The following is a 17,990-nucleotide window of genomic DNA, read 5'->3' on the forward strand; positions in this document are numbered from 1 at the left end:
GTTTCCCCACTCGGTGTTTATTTTTGCACTGGAAAAGTTGCTTTGCCTGCATGCTTTTAGAAAGCGCATGGATTTTGGGACGATGTAGCCAGATACTGTCGGGCCACAATGGAGGATAATCGCGTTTTCGAAATTTTAAAAACTGGTACGGCTATTAATAACGGCCAGCTACAAATCTCTGATTACAACTAGGAGCCAAACTCTACTAGTCAAGAATTTAAATATTAAAAATTTGTCAACTGGCTTGCTTCTAAAGACGATTCACCGGCTTTCTGGTGTCCGCCAACACCGGTAATAATATGCAACAAAAGCAATATATTTACCCAAAAAAGCCTACTATTTTTGAAAATTACTTAGTCCTCCCTGAAAAACCTGGTATGGTTCAACCGGCTCTACGAATTGATTGTAAAACATTTTATTCGTCGGAAAAAGCTTTGCCAGCACGGTCCGTGGCCGCTCGATAGAAGTAGCGGTAACTAGATCACCCGGAGGTGGCTCTACTTTGCAATCCCATAGGATATAATCGTACTTGACTCGTTGGCTGCAGTGTTTACAGTTCGGGTTGTAGAGATCAGGATAAATGTTCGCGTGGAGTGATGGGGTGCGTATCGATCTCGTCTACAAACGACGCCACGTAACCTATTGTTGTTTAGTCAGGCTTTTGTCCGGAGGGGTGAATGTTCTCATCCTTAGTTTGAAATGGTTGGTTAGATCATGATATGTGATCATGGAGGCCTTCATGAAATTCAGGGAGCCAGTCTCATCCACTGCCCCGTCGACGAAACCCCGGGCTTTATTGTGGGCTGCCTCGTTCCCTGGATTCACCGAATGGTCTGGGACCCATATCATTTCGGAATAATTTGATGAGGATATTGATTGTAACACATTGATTGTAAAACATTTTATTCGCCGGGAAGAGCTTGGCAAGAGGTCGCGTTAAGTGGTCGAGAGTACATAGCCCTCGACGACTTTGTCAGCCAAAACTTGCGTTCTGGGGTCAGAGCTAGCCAGCACGGTCTCCCACCGCTCGAGAGAAGGAGCTGTAACTAGATCACCCGGAGGTGGCTCTATTTTGCAGTCCCACAGGATGCGATCGTAGGTAGCACGTTGGCCACAGTGTTATCAGTGGGATGTACCGAACTTTCGAAATTCCCGCGTAAATCTTCTACGTTCAGCGCGCCACGGTGCACGTGGGGGTAGCCATGCAAACCAGAAGCAGTTGCCCTGATTTTTTGGGTTTTTATGCGCTTGGGGGCTTCGAGGATGAAGAATCTGATGAAGAACGAAAAATTTATAATGGTGTCAAAGCGATGAGGTTGCATCCTTTATATATAGGAACATTTTTTCGAAGCGAATGCAGGACTAAATGAGGCTTATCCCGGCGTCTCTGTATAACAGCTTTAGCTACAAAACACGCACACCTTGTCCTGTTGAGGTTGGAAGATTACGATGACTGCGGAAAAAAAATTAATTTCCGAGAGATGCTGTGATAAGAAGACGACGACGATCACTGATGGCGCGACAGAAAAAATGGCACAATCCCCCGCCGTGGGTATGTGCCATTCAGCCCGAGGACATCATCATCATCATCATCATCAAACGGAGATAGCGCAGCCAGACTTGTTCGATTTGGACCAGAATGCCACTGAAGAGAGTCAGTTGTGCCCGGCGAGGCTGGCGCGGAGAGCCTGTTCTCGTCTCCTCAACCGGCGTTGGGGACGGCCCCGTCGACGGCGAGGAGTCCGAAGAAGGCGTGGAAACGGACATAAGGCTGGAGTCTGTCCCTGTCACCTGCAGCGAGGAGGAATGCTCTGCCGATCAGCACCAAGTCCCCAAGGAGATTATGCAAGGAATCCAGAACACTGACCAGACGTGGGCTGGCGCGCTGTCCGAGGAAAACGGGGGGACGGGCAGGACTCTGAAGTGTGCCACAACGCCCCTCGACGAGGAGTGCCTTGTCCCCAAGGAGGTCATGCGAAACATCCAGAACGCGAACCCGACGCCGTATAATGTGGTGTTCGAAGAAGGCAAGGAGGTGGACGTAACGCTGAAGTCGTTTACGACGCCCCTCGACGAGGAGTGCCCTATCCCCAAGGAGGTCGTACAAGGCATTCAGAACGCGAACACGACGCGGTATCGCGCACTGTCGGAAGAAGTCGAGAAGGTGGACACGACGCGCCTCGGCACGGATGCCGTGTCAATGAGTACCCCGTCCCCAAGAAGGTCATGCAAGGCATCCAGAATGCGGACCCGACGTGGTATTGGCGCACTGTCCGAAGAAGGCGACGTAGATGGACAGGACGACGCTGGTCGTCCTGTCCATCTCCCACACGATGCGACACGACGGGCTGTCGATAAGTAAGACTTACGGGTTACTTACCGGTGCGATACTCCCTTTTGCTTTTGCCTGTCCCTTCTCCTTTATTGTGCTTCCTGTTCCTTGCTCGCATTGATGCTGTGCTGTCTTTTCTCCTTGCAGACATCCTCCCCCGATTGGCCGTGGAGGCACTGGTCTGTCAAGAGGACTTTGTTAGGTTTGGCTGCTGTGTGTAGCCGCCGTGCTCGTGTAGACGTGCGCATATTTTCGTAATCTGGATATGTAGAAGAACGATATGGTTGCGCGCACACGGGTGCTTTTTTGCAAGTCATCGGACTCCACAACCATCTTGATTCCTACTGAAAGGGCATACGAACTCACAGTCGACCTCTCTATGTATACCAGTTGGAATTTCTCGTTTATTTTTACGCCGAAAAATAAAAACTGCGTGATTGCTTTTGATATGGCCTGTGTTTGTAGCTTATCGCAGATTTACTGGATTTGCTTTACTGGCGTTTGCTTTCGCGTAGTTGAGGTAAGTTAATGCCGAAAACAGGGGACGAGGAGGGGCGTGCAGTGCAGAGCCGATGGCCAGGTCAGTGAACCTCTCGCGCCCTCGCTTTGGCGTCGGGAGGACACCTCTACTTGACATGACGGCACTTTTGTCCGAATAAGATTACGTCGACGTCGCCACCTACCTTCAACGCGTAGCAGCACCCAGAAGATTTGCCAGATTACGGATCAGAGGCCAGCAGCGGACCGACGCAAGACGAGGACGCAACGCGGAATACAAGCCAGGAGACCGAGTCTGGGTTTGGACGCCCATTCGCCGCGGCGGATTGAGTCAAAAACTTTTGCGCGGCTATTTCGGCCCGTACAAGATTTTTCATCGCCAAGGTGAACTGGACTGTCAAGTCGTTCCTGACGGAATGACTGCATCCCAGCGACACCGCGTGCGTCCAGAAGTTGTCCATGTCGTCCGTCTAAAGCCCTATTATGCGCGCTAAAGAACGTTGTGTTTACACCCTTTGTGTTTGTTTTTACACAATCCGTTTGAGTTGTTTGTGGCCTCATTATGTTGTAAAGCATCTTGTCGGCGCTTCTTTGAGGGGGGAGTAATGCCGCGAATGTTGGTAGTTTTTGTTCATTCTTCAAAGATGCCGGCACGCCGCTTTATCGCTTTGTTTGTGATGCAAGACGCGCCTAGATTTATCTCGATTGATCGCATGCAGACGGAGCCGACTCTACTTTGTTCCAGAGTGTTTTAGTAACTTTCCAAGCTGTATCTCGAAAGTTCGCTATCAGCTTTAATAAGTGCACGGCCGAGAGCGGCGGGATTCTGTTCGACGACCGCCGAGCACGCTTGTCGCTACGCCGCCGCCGAGTGCTTAAGTTCTTTGCGGGCGCGAGTCAGCCAAAAAAAGAATTTTGTTTAGAAGCGATTCTCGCTGTTTTCTGGTTCGCCGGAGTGCAGTCACAACTACGTGACAATATATGCTTGCACCACAAGGCCAGGCAACTTTTTCATGAACTATCGGGGACATAGGTGCCAGGACGCGTCTCCGCCGACCGGAGCGTGGAAATCTGCATCGTTGCGCCATCTAGTGGTAGTTCACCTCGTTCGAGATCAAGGAGGAGCGCATGCGCGTGCTATCGTACGCGTAAGCATGTACTGACGTTGCCTTAACGGGAGTTCCTCTTCGAACAGCAGTTTTTCGCCAGATGCCGCTATATGGGCACCGCTGTGATCGTCTGCTACATGTACTGCCGCGCTAGAATGACAAAGCACTTGTCATGTCTTTCGCCAATTGGACGCAATATTCCCTCGAACGGGCGTGCATTGAATGGCTGGCTGTTTTTGTTGTTTCCAACAGCGGCTCCCTTCTTGGTTCTGGGACGTTAAAGCTTCATGGTGAACGTCGGTTCTATGTGGAATAAATAAAAACGCATGCAGATTCTCAATGATTGTCGCTAACTGGGCGCAACGCCTATGGAGAATATTACTGAGCTCTGATTAGGTGATTTTTTTGTCCGTTTTTATGTTTTGTATGCAATTTAATAAAAACAGCGTGTTTGGAAGCCGATGTCTTGAAAATTCTTAAAGGAGTGATATTTTTCTTGGTAACAAAGATATTATCAACACGTTTAGTTGGAGCCGAGAAAAACATCTCTAATTCATGCCTTCGATATGAGATAAAGAAGTACAGGCAGAGGCGAGAAAATTTCTTATTGGCCTAATAACAAAAACAGCTTGGCGTGCTCAGCATAGCTATAGAAAGTATCGTGGCTTTGGTTTAATAGCTAGTAAATTTTCCTTACACAGCAATAACTTGTTGCAGTCTGCGAGTCATTGACCCGTAAAGGCGGCCTATGCATTCGCGGTGCTCATGCAGCTTTCTCACTTTTGCTGTATTGCATTCCACAATCCGTCTGCTGTGGCGCCACCGAGGTTTCTTGACACCAATTTCCTTTTGATGGTGCCCCAAACGTTTTTAATTGGGTTCATGTCGGCGCCATTGACTGGCCACTCCAGCAAGGGTATGCTGTGACCTGCAAGCGTTGCGCTCACTTTTCGGGTAGTATGCACTGGGCTGCGATCTTGCTGCAGCAGATAGCACCCGTCCGGAAAGGGATCGTCAAGGACGCACGACACAAGCGTGGTTTTTATTATCTCGCAGTAGGCGTCCGCGTCGAAGTGACCGCTGATTCTTACAAGTGGCCCCACTCCTTCCTTGCTTATGGCCTCCCAAACAGCAACAGTGCAGCGCCCACTGGAGAGGACATTTTGAGTGTACTCTGGGAAGTACCTGCGCGAAGAAGAACAGGAGAAAGGGGAAAACAGAGTTGTAAGCTGGGCTAGTTGGTGGACGTTCATCTTGCAAAAAGTTGGCCACTGCGCCCAAAAGAGATTACTTCTTTTGTCTGGGCATTTTGGCGCAGTAACCCCCTTTTTGCAAGAAGGGGGAAAACTGAGCAAAGTCGGAGAAGTGTTTGTGTTGGGGGGTTATTGATAGCTAATATTTTTTTTTGATCTGAGGGCGTAATTATGATTGTTCGTCGTTTCGTGATTATACAGAAGCATAACTATGCAGTAACAGTTAGGATGCCTATTTTTTGTACGAATGAATTTAAAGCAAGTTTCTGTAGCGAATAAATAAATAAAGCTTCACAAAAACTAAAGTAACTGAGAAAACATCACAATGCTACCGATACCACGGATCGGCAGAGATAATTTTTTTCCGTTGCTTTTGCGAGTAATGCAAAGGACTGTAAGTCATACCTGCAGTTCATGGGACGCCAAACGCGCCGCTTCTGGTCCCACCTTGTCGAAAGGGTAGACTCATCGGTGAAGATCACCTCAGACCAGTTGGTAGATTTCCACTGCTCGCGTCTACGAACGAAGTCAAGCTTCGCCTGTCGCTGTGCTTCCCCGAGGATGGGCTTCTGGACAGCGACATAGTTGTTTAGCCCGCACTCGCGAAGCCTCCTTTTGATGGTCTTGCAAGAGCCGTCTTGATGTTTATGGCGCGTATTAATGGGTTGGCGATTGCGGCTCCTACTGTAAGACGATCTGTTGCCCTTGGCCGTCCAGAACAGGGAAAGTCGGAAAGTCGCCCCTGCTCATCACGGAACGCTTTAACAATACGTGTCACTGCCCACTTCGAATGGCCAGTCAATCTAGCGATCTCTGTTTGAGGCACGCCTTCAACAAAATAGCGAACAATTCATTCTCTCTTCGATCGGAATAGGAGGGGCCATCTCTGAGAAGCAGTGACTGCCTTGCTCATGAAAAAGCATTCGCTGCCAGTGCCTCTTGACCGGCGGATTTCGTGGGCTGAAATCATGCGCTATGAAATGCCGATAACGGTTTCCAAGGCGGCGTGTACCATTTTCCCATTCCGCAAAACAAATGTTTGGTTGTCTGAGAACAGACGGCAAGTAGAAAGCTGCTGTTGGAAACAATAAGAATAAAAACAGCCTGCCATTTAATGCACGTGTCTTCAAGAGAATATTGCGTCCAATTGGCGAAAGACATGACAAGTGCCTCGTCATTCTAGCGCAGCAGCACGTGTAGCAGACGATCACAGCGGTGCCCATATAGCGGAATTTTGCGGAAGACTCTTGGACGAATAGCAACTCACGTGAGGGCACCATCCGTACATGCTTACGCGCAAGCTAGGACGCGCATGCGCTCCTCCTTGATCTCGAACCAGGTGAACTGCCACTAGATGGCGCAACAATGCAGTTTTTGCCAGCGGGGCCGCGTCCTGAGCACTTCTGTCCGCGATAGAACATTACGCACCCAGCCGACGTCCCTATTTCATGGCTGACGATAGCGTAGGATCTAGACGTTAAACGCCGCACCATGCACTCGGTCTCTTCCTCCCCACCGACTTTCGTTTCTTGCGCAGCAAGAACGTCGATATCCTTCTCTGTTAAAAGGCGGTACACTTGATTCTGCTTTCTGTTTCCCGCTAGACCCCTAACATTAAGCGTGCCTACTTTCAAAGGGGGTGGATTCGCCATTTCTACCGAGGGAAAAGAGCCCGAGTACACGGTGCTTACCTCTCGCGTCCAGCACAGTGCTAGACGCCGTCGTCGCCGCAGGAACCATCCGTTGAAAGCGCCGAACCGTGGAGAGGGGGGGCTTTGTCCTCTCCACGCCTCTACGTGGAAAGGTTAGGCCGAGGACGCAAGGTGTTGCGCCGGGCTTGGACGGTTTTTGCTGGTGGCTCTGTGCTGGAGGCTGACGCCTTTTCTTCTGGAACAGTCTGTGCATGCGGTCGCTTAGTTGACGGCGTGACACTTGGTGTGCAAACACTGCTGGCATCTCGGCGCTCGTCGAGTCTGGTCTGCTCTGTGTCACTCGCCAGCTGGTTGGGCGTCGTTTCACCTTTTTTCGTTGAGCCTGATGTTTCAGATCCTTCCCCTATGTCGCTGGCATCGTTGGCATCCGGCACTCCCAGACGGGTCCGTCAAGCCAACCGGCTTCCCATGGTCTGTTCCTTCTGCCGCCTCCTCTGCCTCGACGACATCCGTTTGGTGTTCCTCAGCGCCAGCTTTTGTTCCGAGTCCTGCAGCCGATGCGTACGTTCGTACACACTCCTGCTCCACGTGACCGTAGCGCCTGCATTTGGAGCAACGGGGCAACTTACACTCGCGGCGTATGTACTACATGACATGAGCCGTGGCAACGCAGACACTGCATAGGGCGTCCAGGCACCACCACTAGGGCCAGTTCTCCGGCGACTCGAACCTGGTGGGGCAGGTCGTCAAAATTCATTCCAGGTTTCAGCTTGAGCATACCACCCTTGCAGTTGAACCCTTTTCTTCCACACCTTGGACGCGCCACCGCTCGCGCGTTATTTCGGTCCCGTTGCCGAATACCGCGAAGGCCGTCCTGATGTCGTCGTTGGCCGCCCCGTGCAGCATCCAGTGTAGCCTGTTAAGAGTGGACAACGTGGTCCTGAGAGCCGGGTGTGTCTCATCGCAAAGCAAGGGATATGACGAGGCCTGGCGCCGGCGGCAGAAGCATAGACGACGACGGCCGGGGCTGTTGCACTCCAAATCACCGAACCTCCGACCCGATCGAAGGACGCTGTCTCCCACGGACCTGGGATAAATTACTGTCAGACGAGTGTCGTCGTTAGGCAAAGATGCGGCGACAGCTTGCGACAGCAGCGGCAACGATGAAAGCAGAGATGCACAGCAGCACGGCGGAAACACCGGTATACGTTGGCCGAGTCGACCTTCGGGTCACCGGACTGGATGATGCTACGCAAGGTCACGCTGAGCGAGGCTGCTAATTGAAAGACGCTGTGTCGAATGGGTCTCGTGCTTCGGCCATCCGGCGGGGGAGTTCGAGAAGGTTCAACCACCTGCGAGAAGACTGCGGGATTCTGCTTTCCCACGGAGGCAACGCACAGAATACTTGCGGCAGTGGTCAAGGTGACGCATCTGTGTTTGATGACTGTCTTCCCCTTCTCATCCCCCGAGCTGTGAGAGAGCGAGAGCTTCAGCACCGCCCCGTGCCGTGGGTGGTACCGCCAGCGTCATCAATGGCCCATCCGATTGGACAACGTTATTCGAACCAAGTTCCCCAGTCAGGGATCTAGGGAACGCGAACCGTATTTAACGGGATGTTGTTGTGTGATCGGAGCATTGGATTCGATTCTCTTCTGTAAATATGTAGAATAAACCCTCTTGTACAGTTTCCTCGTTAGCGCAGTCCGTCAACGTCATTCGGAGCCGGTTCCTGTGAGGCTAAACGAGTTAGTCATCTCCAGGACCCCTCCGTTTTCAACACTGGTTGGCAGCAGCTGGGATGGACCGTGCGACATCGTGCTTTCTCCACGGGTGAGCGTTTTGGTTTTTGCTATGGGATTCGCCAGGCTTTAGATTCAGAGAAAAATCTTGACTGGGAATCAAGGGTTTGTCATTTGAGAAGGGTTATTCTCAAGGCATTTTTTTTGAGTTAGCAGAGCCAAAGCGGAGAAAGCGTCACAATGGACCTAATGAGATTGTTGAAGTCGGACTTGCTGTTGATATGCGAGGAACTGTCAGTGGAAGTTCAGAACAAAGTAACCAAAATTGAACTGGGCGAAATCATTCTTAAACACGTCAAGGATAACGATCACCTAGCAGTTACATGGAACTTGATACAGGAGGAAAAAGCCCGTAAAGAAAAAGCCGAACAGGAGGAAAAAGCGCGCACAGAGGAAAAAGCGCGTAAAGAGGAAGCTGATCGGGAGTGGGAAAAAGAGAAAGAAAGAAAAAAATGGGAAGCTGAAAACGCTGAAAGGGATCTAAAGCTTAGACAGCTTGAAAACGAAAAACAAAAAGAGGGCGTTGGTGCGAGAGCCGGAACTCTTGGAAGAGCAAGCGATGCAGAATCGTATCGAATGAACAGGTACATGCATTCGTATGAAATTGGTCGGGACATAGGACTGTACCTGGGTAATTTTGAGAGAACTTGTGAAAGAGAGAACTTTGCTCGCAGTACATGGCCACAACGGCTTCTGACCCTCTTGCCATGTGAAGTAGCTGAAGTCATAGCGAGACTTAGCACGAAAGACGCAGCAGATTATGACAAGGTAAAAGCCAGCCTGCTGAAAAGATACCGGCTTTCAGCCGAAGCTTTCCGACAGCGCTTCAGGAGCACAATCAAAAACGATAGCGAGGGCTATCCGGATTTCGCGTATGGCCTTAAGACTAACCTGCTAGAATGGCTAAAAGGAGCTGAGGTTTACGAAAGCCGAGACAAAATCATCGAGTGTTTTTGCCTTGAGCAATTTTACCGAAGCATTCCACAAGCAGTGAAACTGTGGGTTCAAGACAGGGAAAAGGTCGACACAGTTGAAAGAGCCGCTGAGCTGGCAGAGGAGTACGTTTCGCGCAGAAGGTTGAGCACTGAAGGGGGTGCGTCACACGCTCGAAACACAATGCGAGATCAAGGACCTAGCCGAAAGAAGCAGCTTGCTAGAAGTTCTGGACAGTCGGAGGCGTCAAAGAAAGCGCCAGAAAAGCAAGAAGAACAGTCAAAGAGAGAGGGAGCAGACAAAGCCGGGAAAAGAGAGTTCGAGGCTAGTAGGCCACAGCGTTGCTACAACTGCAATCGTGTCGGGCACTTTGCAGCCAAATGTCCAAAGCAGCGTGTTGTGTTCTCGTGCATCGATGATAGCGACGAGAATTTAGAGCTCCTTAGGCCGTACTTGCACGAAATGCAGGTTAACGGGAAACCTTGCAAAGTGCTTCGTGATAGCGCCGCGACGATGGACGTTGTCCATCCGTCCTATGTTACAGCGGACGATTTCACGGGGGAAGTGTCGTGGATAAAACAGGCGGTAGAAGAACACAGTGTATGCCTGCCGATGGCTAGAGTGAGGATTTGCGGGCCGTTTGGAGAGCTGTTAACTGAGGCCGCAGTTTCGAAGGCCGTGCCACTTCAATTCCCATACCTTTTCTCGAATCGATCCGACCAATTGCTACGCGAGAGAGGCCAGAAACTCGGAAGTGGGGTGATACAAGCTTTGACAAGGTCTAAAACTCTCCAGCTCGCTTCTCAATTGAGCCAGATTCCCAAACTTCAGGTAGCTAGAGATGCACCAGCCAACTTATCGTTGGAAGCCAATCAGGAGGGTGAAGAGCCACCAGGGCATAAAAGGCAGACGGATGACCGAGCAGATGAGCGACCAGACACTTCGATCACTGAGTCGGTAAATGAGGCAGAGAGGGCTGAAGGGTCCGTTTTATCTCCAGCTTCGCGTAACTTTGATCGCCTTCTGCAGGTGAACAGGGAGTCCCTAATAAAAGAACAAAAACAGGACCCTACATTGGAAAGATTGCGCCTTACAGCCGAAGAGGGAATCGCGAGACGCAACATAACGATGCATGAGAAAGGAGGCTTACTGTACCGACACTATCAGGACAGAAAAGGCAAAACACTTGATCAGTTGGTCGTGCCTGAAAGGTACCGAGCGGATATTCTGAGTCTCTGCCACGGTAATGGCTGGTCAGGACATCTCGGAATCAATAAAACAAAGGAGCGGCTGTTAATGGAATATTACTGGCCAGGATGTTTCAAAGATGCAGAACGCTACGTGAAATCGTGCGATGCCTGCCAGCGCGTGGGCAAGCCGGGAGAGACATGGAAGGCTCCACTAAAAATTGTGCCATTGATCTCGGAACCTTTCCGCCGGCTTGTAATAGACACAGTAGGCCCGCTGCCTAAAACAAAGTCAGGCTATAAGTACCTGCTCACTATGCTTTGTCCCGCCACAAAATTTCCCGAAGCAGTTCCATTGAAGGATTTGAGCTCCGCAGAAATAGTTGACGCTCTTTTGTCGGTGTTCGCGCGCATAGGATTTCCGGCCGAAATCCAGGCCGATCAGGCGACAGTCTTTACAAGCGCTTTGACGACCACGTTCCTAGAAAGGTGCGGGGTAAAAATGCTACACAGCTCGGTGTATCATCCGCAGTCTAACAGTGTAGAAAAGTGGCATTCGGTGCTGAAGCGGGTGTTACGTGCTCTTTGTTACGAGCACAAAGCCGACTGGGAGAACTGTCTACCGGCCACACTGTTCGCTTTACGAACAGTGCCCCACGAAGCCACGGGGTTCACCCCAGCAGAACTTGTATACGGAAGAACCCTCCGCTCTCCCCTCCGAATGCTGAGAGAAATGTGGGAAGGGACAGGAGAGAACCAGACAGTGGTTGAGTACGTGCTTCAGCTACTGGACCGCCTTAACGATACAAGGAAGTTAGTTAACCAAAATATGAAAACTGCCCAGGAGGCCGCCAAGGTCTATTATGACAAAAACGCCCGCCTTCGAGCTTTCACCGTGGGCGATCGCGTGATGATACTCCGGCCATCGAGAAAGAACAAGCTAGAAGTTCACTGGGATGGTCCAGTGGAAGTTTTGCAGAAACTTTCAGACACTAATTATGCGCTAAAGGTTCCAGGCAGAGGAAAGCAGGTGAAAATCTATCACTGCAATCTGATGAAGCCGTTCGTGGAACGTAGCGGGATCGTCAATCTGACGCTAAATGAACCGGAAGAGCCGGACGGCGAGAGTCCAGATTGGAAGGAAAGCGCTGGCGCTAGTGGCGCCATGGAGAACATCCTGGCTCTTTCCATAGGTGCAGAATTTCTAAACTCGGCCCAGATCGACGCGCTAAAGCAGTTGTTGAGCGAATTCGCCGATCTATTTAGCAGCCGCCCAGGAAAGACACATCTCCTGACGCATGAAATAGAGCTCACGTCTGATGAGCCGATTCGATCGAAGCCCTACAGGGTATCACCACGGCAAAAAGAGGTAATGGAAGCTGAAATTCAGCGCATGTTAATGTTAGGGGTTATAGAGCCCGCGGAAAGTGACTATACCTCACCGCTGATCCTGGTTGAAACCCCAGGCAAGGATCCTCGCCCATGCGTGGATTACAGAAAGCTGAATGCGATTACCAAGGATCAGCTTTACCCGATTCCCAACATAGAGGAAAGGATAGAAAGGGTGAGCGGCGCAAAATTCATTTCCACCCTCGATCTCGTGCGCGGATATTGGCAGGTTCCCCTCTCGGAAAGCGCGAGCCGGTATGCTGCTTTCATATCGCCAGCAGGCACCTTTCGACCCTTAATGCTTAGTTTTGGGTTGAAGAATGCCCCCTTCAGCTTCTCGAAACTCATGGACATCGTACTAAAGGATATGCAGGGCTTTGCGCTCCCCTATTTAGACGATGTCGCTATTTTTTCGGAAACCTGGGAAGAGCATCTAGAGCACCTAACGAGCGTGCTTTCTAGTTTGCGACAGGCCGGACTGACGTTGAAAAGGGAAAAGTGTAGGTTTGGTTGCGCTCATGTGTCCTACTTGGGCCACGTTGTAGGCCAGGGAACTAGGAGCCCATCCGAGTTAAAAATTGCCCCGATAGCGGCATTTCCGCAGCCACGGACGAAGACAGACATTCGCTCCTTTTTGGGATTGGTTGGATACTACCAGCGGTACATACCGAGCTACTCACAGCGGGCAAGTCCCTTAACTGACGCCTTACGAAAGGGAGCACCCAGTGACGTACACTGGGATGACCTAAAAGAAAACTCCTTCCGGAGCCTGAAGGAAGCGCTCGTGTCCCGACCTTTGCTTCGGACCCCTGACTATGGTAGGGAGTTTATAGTCCAGTGTGACGCCAGTGATAGAGGACTGGGTGCTGTTTTAAGCCAAGTGGGCGACGACCACGAAGAACACCCGATTCTGTACGTCAGCCGCAAGCTGACCTGTAGAGAAGAAGCGTACAGCGCTTCAGAAAAAGAGTGCGCGTGTTTAGTTTGGGCGGCACAGAAGTTGTCGTGTTACCTGTACGGCGCAAAGTTCATCTTTGAGACTGATCATTGCCCTCTAACCTGGCTGCGACAAATGTCTCCCAAAAATGGTCGCTTGCTCAGATGGAGTCTAGCTCTCCAACAGTACAATTTCTCGGTGCGTTACAAGAAGGGAAAACTGCACGGAAATGCTGATGGTTTAAGCCGACTATTTTAAGCGGGAGAAATTGGGACAACCTACTGTGTGTGTGTGTGTTTTTTTTTCTTTAACCTTGGCCCAAGCGGTCCGTCTTGGGCGATTTCAAAGGGGATATTTTGCGCTTTCTTGGCACCAAAATTACGCCAAAATTCAGTAATGTTTTATTAAACATTTATTGTCATTGTGGGAAGCCTGGTGGGTCTTTGGCAAATTCCGAGCGCTTGCTTGTGGGTCAGTGCCCTGTCTCGTGGAACAGTCCACTGATGCCATTCTTTGTTGAATGTTCGAGCTTGGATGCCATTTCTGGAAACCAGCCCTTCCACCCGACTCCGGCCTCATCTCTTCCTGCCCAGCGGTCGTGGACGCTGGCCATTCGAGATTTTTCGGGCCGCGGACGAGCTGTTAAGAGTGGACAACGTGGTCCTGAGAGCCGGGTGTGTCTCATCGCAAAGCAAGGGATATGACGAGGCCTGGCGCCGGCGGCAGAAGCATAGACGACGACGGCCGGGGCTGTTGCACTCCAAATCACCGAACCTCCGACCCGATCGAAGGACGCTGTCTCCCACGGACCTGGGATAAATTACTGTCAGACGAGTGTCGTCGTTAGGCAAAGATGCGGCGACAGCTTGCGACAGCAGCGGCAACGATGAAAGCAGAGATGCACAGCAGCACGGCGGAAACACCGGTATACGTTGGCCGAGTCGACCTTCGGGTCACCGGACTGGATGATGCTACGCAAGGTCACGCTGAGCGAGGCTGCTAATTGAAAGACGCTGTGTCGAATGGGTCTCGTGCTTCGGCCATCCGGCGGGGGAGTTCGAGAAGGTTCAACCACCTGCGAGAAGACTGCGGGATTCTGCTTTCCCACGGAGGCAACGCACAGAATACTTGCGGCAGTGGTCAAGGTGACGCATCTGTGTTTGATGACTGTCTTCCCCTTCTCATCCCCCGAGCTGTGAGAGAGCGAGAGCTTCAGCACCGCCCCGTGCCGTGGGTGGTACCGCCAGCGTCATCAATGGCCCATCCGATTGGACAACGTTATTCGAACCAAGTTCCCCAGTCAGGGATCTAGGGAACGCGAACCGTATTTAACGGGATGTTGTTGTGTGATCGGAGCATTGGATTCGATTCTCTTCTGTAAATATGTAGAATAAACCCTCTTGTACAGTTTCCTCGTTAGCGCAGTCCGTCAACGTCATTCGGAGCCGGTTCCTGTGAGGCTAAACGAGTTAGTCATCTCCAGGACCCCTCCGTTTTCAACAAGCCTCAGCTTGACCTGTTGATCTTTATGACCAATAGGAATGCAGCGGCCTCTCTTTACTTGCCGTTCCTTGCATGCCACAAACTTCTTCGTTGCTTCAGGGCTGTTGAACGTGACCGCCCAAACGTGGTTGATCTGGTACGCCCCAAATGCCGCAACGTCGGCGAGCGCACCAGTGATGGCAAGGGCGTCGCAGAAGTCCTCAACCTTGTACGGCCTAACTCGCACGTCGCCGTGCAAAAAAAAAAAAAAAACGCGTTGAAAAGAACACGTCCGGTGTGGAGATCGGCAAAATAATCTGGTAGTCATTATCTTCTGTCATATTAAGCCTGTTTCCGCGGCCAGCAAGGGCCGCTATCGCCCTGACCGCTATAGCACACGATTCTGCGACCGTTCACATCGGTGGCCGGAAGTAGAATGATTACACCATGAGACCGCACATTCCGACGCCGGGAATGGAACCCAGTACTCCTGGATGAGAGCCAGATATCCTAGCCACTAGACCACACCGGAACCCGGTGAACAGCTGCAAGAGGAGGCACAAGAAGCGCGGATGGCATTAAAATTGGCAAAAAAAAGAAAAAGAGCTGACCTCGGATCGCCGGATTCAGAGTCCAGAGCGCTAACCATTACAACACGAGACCAAATTTTCCGACGCCGGGACTTGAAACCGGGCCTTCTGGGCGACAGCCAGGTATTCTTGCCACTAGGCCACGCCTTTTTTTTTTTTCTTTATTGCCTGCTAATACAGTGACAGGTCACACAAATGAATACATACATATATACTGAATAAGCACGTTAGCATGCGATGCGGGTATTTCAAAATTTTTTCAGACACACCAAGTCATCAAGGATGGTAACCCACTCAGGGGGTTCATTTTGTGCACGATACACTTCTCTAATATATGAAACACTTTCGATTAGGTTATCGCGCGTAGATCGCACATTGGCATCTGCGTGCCGAAAAGCCATTCTCGTCCTCCACAAGCTGTGGAGGCCCAGGACCATGAACATATCAAAAGGTATCCCTTGATCGCTTTCACTAGGCCACGCCGGAACACGGTGAACAGCAACAAGAGGACGCAGAAAAAGCGCGGAAGGCATTAAAATTGGCAAAAAAAAAAAAAGAAAAGAAAAGAGCAGGTCTCACCGAGATTTGAACTCGGATCGCTGGATTCAGAGTCCAGAGTGCTAACTTTTACACCATGAGACCAAATTTTCCGACGCCGGGAATCGAACCCGGGCCTCCTGGGTTAGATCCAGGTATCCTAGCCACTAGACCACGCCGGAATTTTTTTTTCTTTATTGCCTTCAAAGGCGTGGGAATACAGTGCATTACAACATATGTGACTATTTACATGGCTATTTACATGGCTACAGGACTCCTCGCTTCCAGCGACCATTCCAACTTCTTCAGTTGGGATAGATTCTGGAAAAGGAATACAATTTCGTCGTCAAAACCTCGGTCTTTTAACACATCGTAAATTTTCAGGACACTCTCAACAAAATATTGATACACAGATCTGGCTCCAGGATCGCAATGGCGATATGCCATGGCACTACGCCACACTGCATGCAAGCCAAGCAGAAAAATGATGTCATATGGAGCTCCATCGTCTTCGACAGGCAGAAACCTAATGCCGTGCGAAGTGAGCGGCAAATCTTTCTTTCTGGTTCGCTGCAACACGTCCCAAAAGAAGATTGCATTATTACAGTCGACAAAAACATGGTCAATTGTTTCCTTCTTCGTACACAGAAGGCAATGGGTGCCCCACGGGACGTATATGTCTCTTTCATGTAACCAGCCCAGACGAAGACAAGTCCCCTTGTCGAAACGTTGGCTCAAGCAACCTGAGGTTTTCCCCTCCCTTGTTCATTTTGTGATCGCAAAGGACCATCTACCACACCCTCTCTATACCACAGCTTTTAACAGGTAAGGTACCTGTGTGCAGCTGAAAGAAGAAAGTTTTTGCTGAAGGCGTTACCCACATTCTTCTTACTCTCTTTAACACATTTTGTCCCGGTGAGGCCCCAAAGGCCGACCGATACAAGGGAGCGGGAAAAAGGACGTGTAATAAGTCGTTCTTAAGGTGCCTTTTCTTCACAGTTGTCAAATATTCTCTGGAAAAACGGGTGACAAGGAATCGATAAGATGCGACAACCTCAAGGAGGTAACGGGACACACTGTAGCGACCACCTCCGGCAGAGGAGATTACAAAGTCTGGCAGTGCATTTGGCAACATAAACTGAACAAAACACTGGAGGAAAGGGTTTCTTCTTTCGCGGAGAAACATGAAGCGCATGACCACTTGGCTTAAAAACAAGTGAGAGAGGGACAGACCCCCCTCGGCGACTCGCCGAAAAAGATTCGTTCGGGAGGTTCTCTCCCAACTGGACTGCCATATAAATGTCGCAAAGATGCGATGGAACTTCTGTATATTCACCCGTGTACAGTACAACACCTGCAAGATGTACATTATCTTAGCTGCTAGAAAAAACATTGCATACCGTGGCACGCGCGAACACTGAAAGGTCGCGCCCACGCCATTTAGATGTCAAATCTCTCATTTCACCGGCCTTCTTGCTCCAGACCGAATCGCTTTCACGATAGCAATCAAGAGGCACCCCAAGATATGTGCTCGGTGTAGTGGACCAGTGAACATTTTCAAATACATCTGGAGTCATGTCCCATGCGCCATGCCACAAACCAATGCCCTTATCTATGTCATGCTCCCAGTCTTGGCACAAAAATCCTGTGTTGTTTTCAGTACAGCCGTAATGCATTCCCTGTCCGATGCAAAAAAGGCAACGTCATCCGCGTAAGCAAGCACACGAACTTCACACGTGTGGAAGCCAAAACCGCGCATTTCTTCATTCTGCAAAATTTTCTGGCAGAGTGGTTCAAGGAACAGTGAGAACAACAGCGGCGACAATAGACAACCTTGGCGTACAGATGAGCGTACATCTATACGGCGCGACAGTTCACCATTTATGACAAGATTTGTGGTGCAGTTTCTGTACGCGGTGAACAGCAGCAAGAGGAGACACAAGAAGCGCGGATGGCATTAAAACTGGCAAAAAAAAGAAAAGGAAGAGGAGGTCTCACCGAGATTTGTACTCGGATCGCTGGATTCAGAGTCCAGAGTGCTAACCATTACAGCATGAGACCAAATTTTCCGACGCCGGGAATCGAACCCGGGCCTCCTGGGTGAAAGCCAGGTATCCTAGCCACTAGAGCACGCCGGAACACGTTTTTTATTAGAAATATACATCACAAGAAAACAAAAGAAGTATACACACACTTAAGGACATGGTACATGGCGTCGGTATGGGCTAAAACCATCACCAAACCTTGGCTGACGTAAGGCGCTAAAAGCGTTTCATATGTACAAGAGGCTCA

General features: G+C 50.4%; 1 protein-coding gene and 2 non-coding genes across 3 annotated transcripts; 1 reads left to right on the forward strand and 2 right to left on the reverse strand.

The window, feature by feature from the left end:
• The first annotated feature begins 7,776 nt into the window (after positions 1-7,776).
• Positions 7,777-12,710, forward strand: LOC149352057 (uncharacterized). The gene is made up of 2 exons (XM_089584437.1): positions 7,777-11,252; positions 12,698-12,710. The coding sequence occupies exons 1-2, from the start codon at positions 8,824-8,826 to the stop codon at positions 12,708-12,710; spliced, it is 2,442 nt and encodes an 813-aa protein (XP_089440563.1). The 5' UTR covers positions 7,777-8,823.
• Positions 12,711-15,731: 3,021 nt separating this feature from the next.
• On the reverse strand, positions 15,732-15,803 carry TRNAQ-CUG (transfer RNA glutamine (anticodon CUG)). Its single transcript has one exon. It is a non-coding gene; the product is annotated as a tRNA-Gln (tRNA).
• A 1,961-nt stretch (positions 15,804-17,764) lies between these two features.
• On the reverse strand, positions 17,765-17,836 carry TRNAE-UUC (transfer RNA glutamic acid (anticodon UUC)). The gene has a single exon. It is a non-coding gene; the product is annotated as a tRNA-Glu (tRNA).
• Positions 17,837-17,990: the final 154 nt, after the last annotated feature.

This window comes from Amblyomma mixtum, chromosome 3 (assembly GCF_055824585.1).
Source record: "Amblyomma mixtum isolate Tamu chromosome 3, ASM5582458v1, whole genome shotgun sequence".
Lineage (NCBI taxonomy): Eukaryota > Metazoa > Arthropoda > Arachnida > Ixodida > Ixodidae > Amblyomma > Amblyomma mixtum.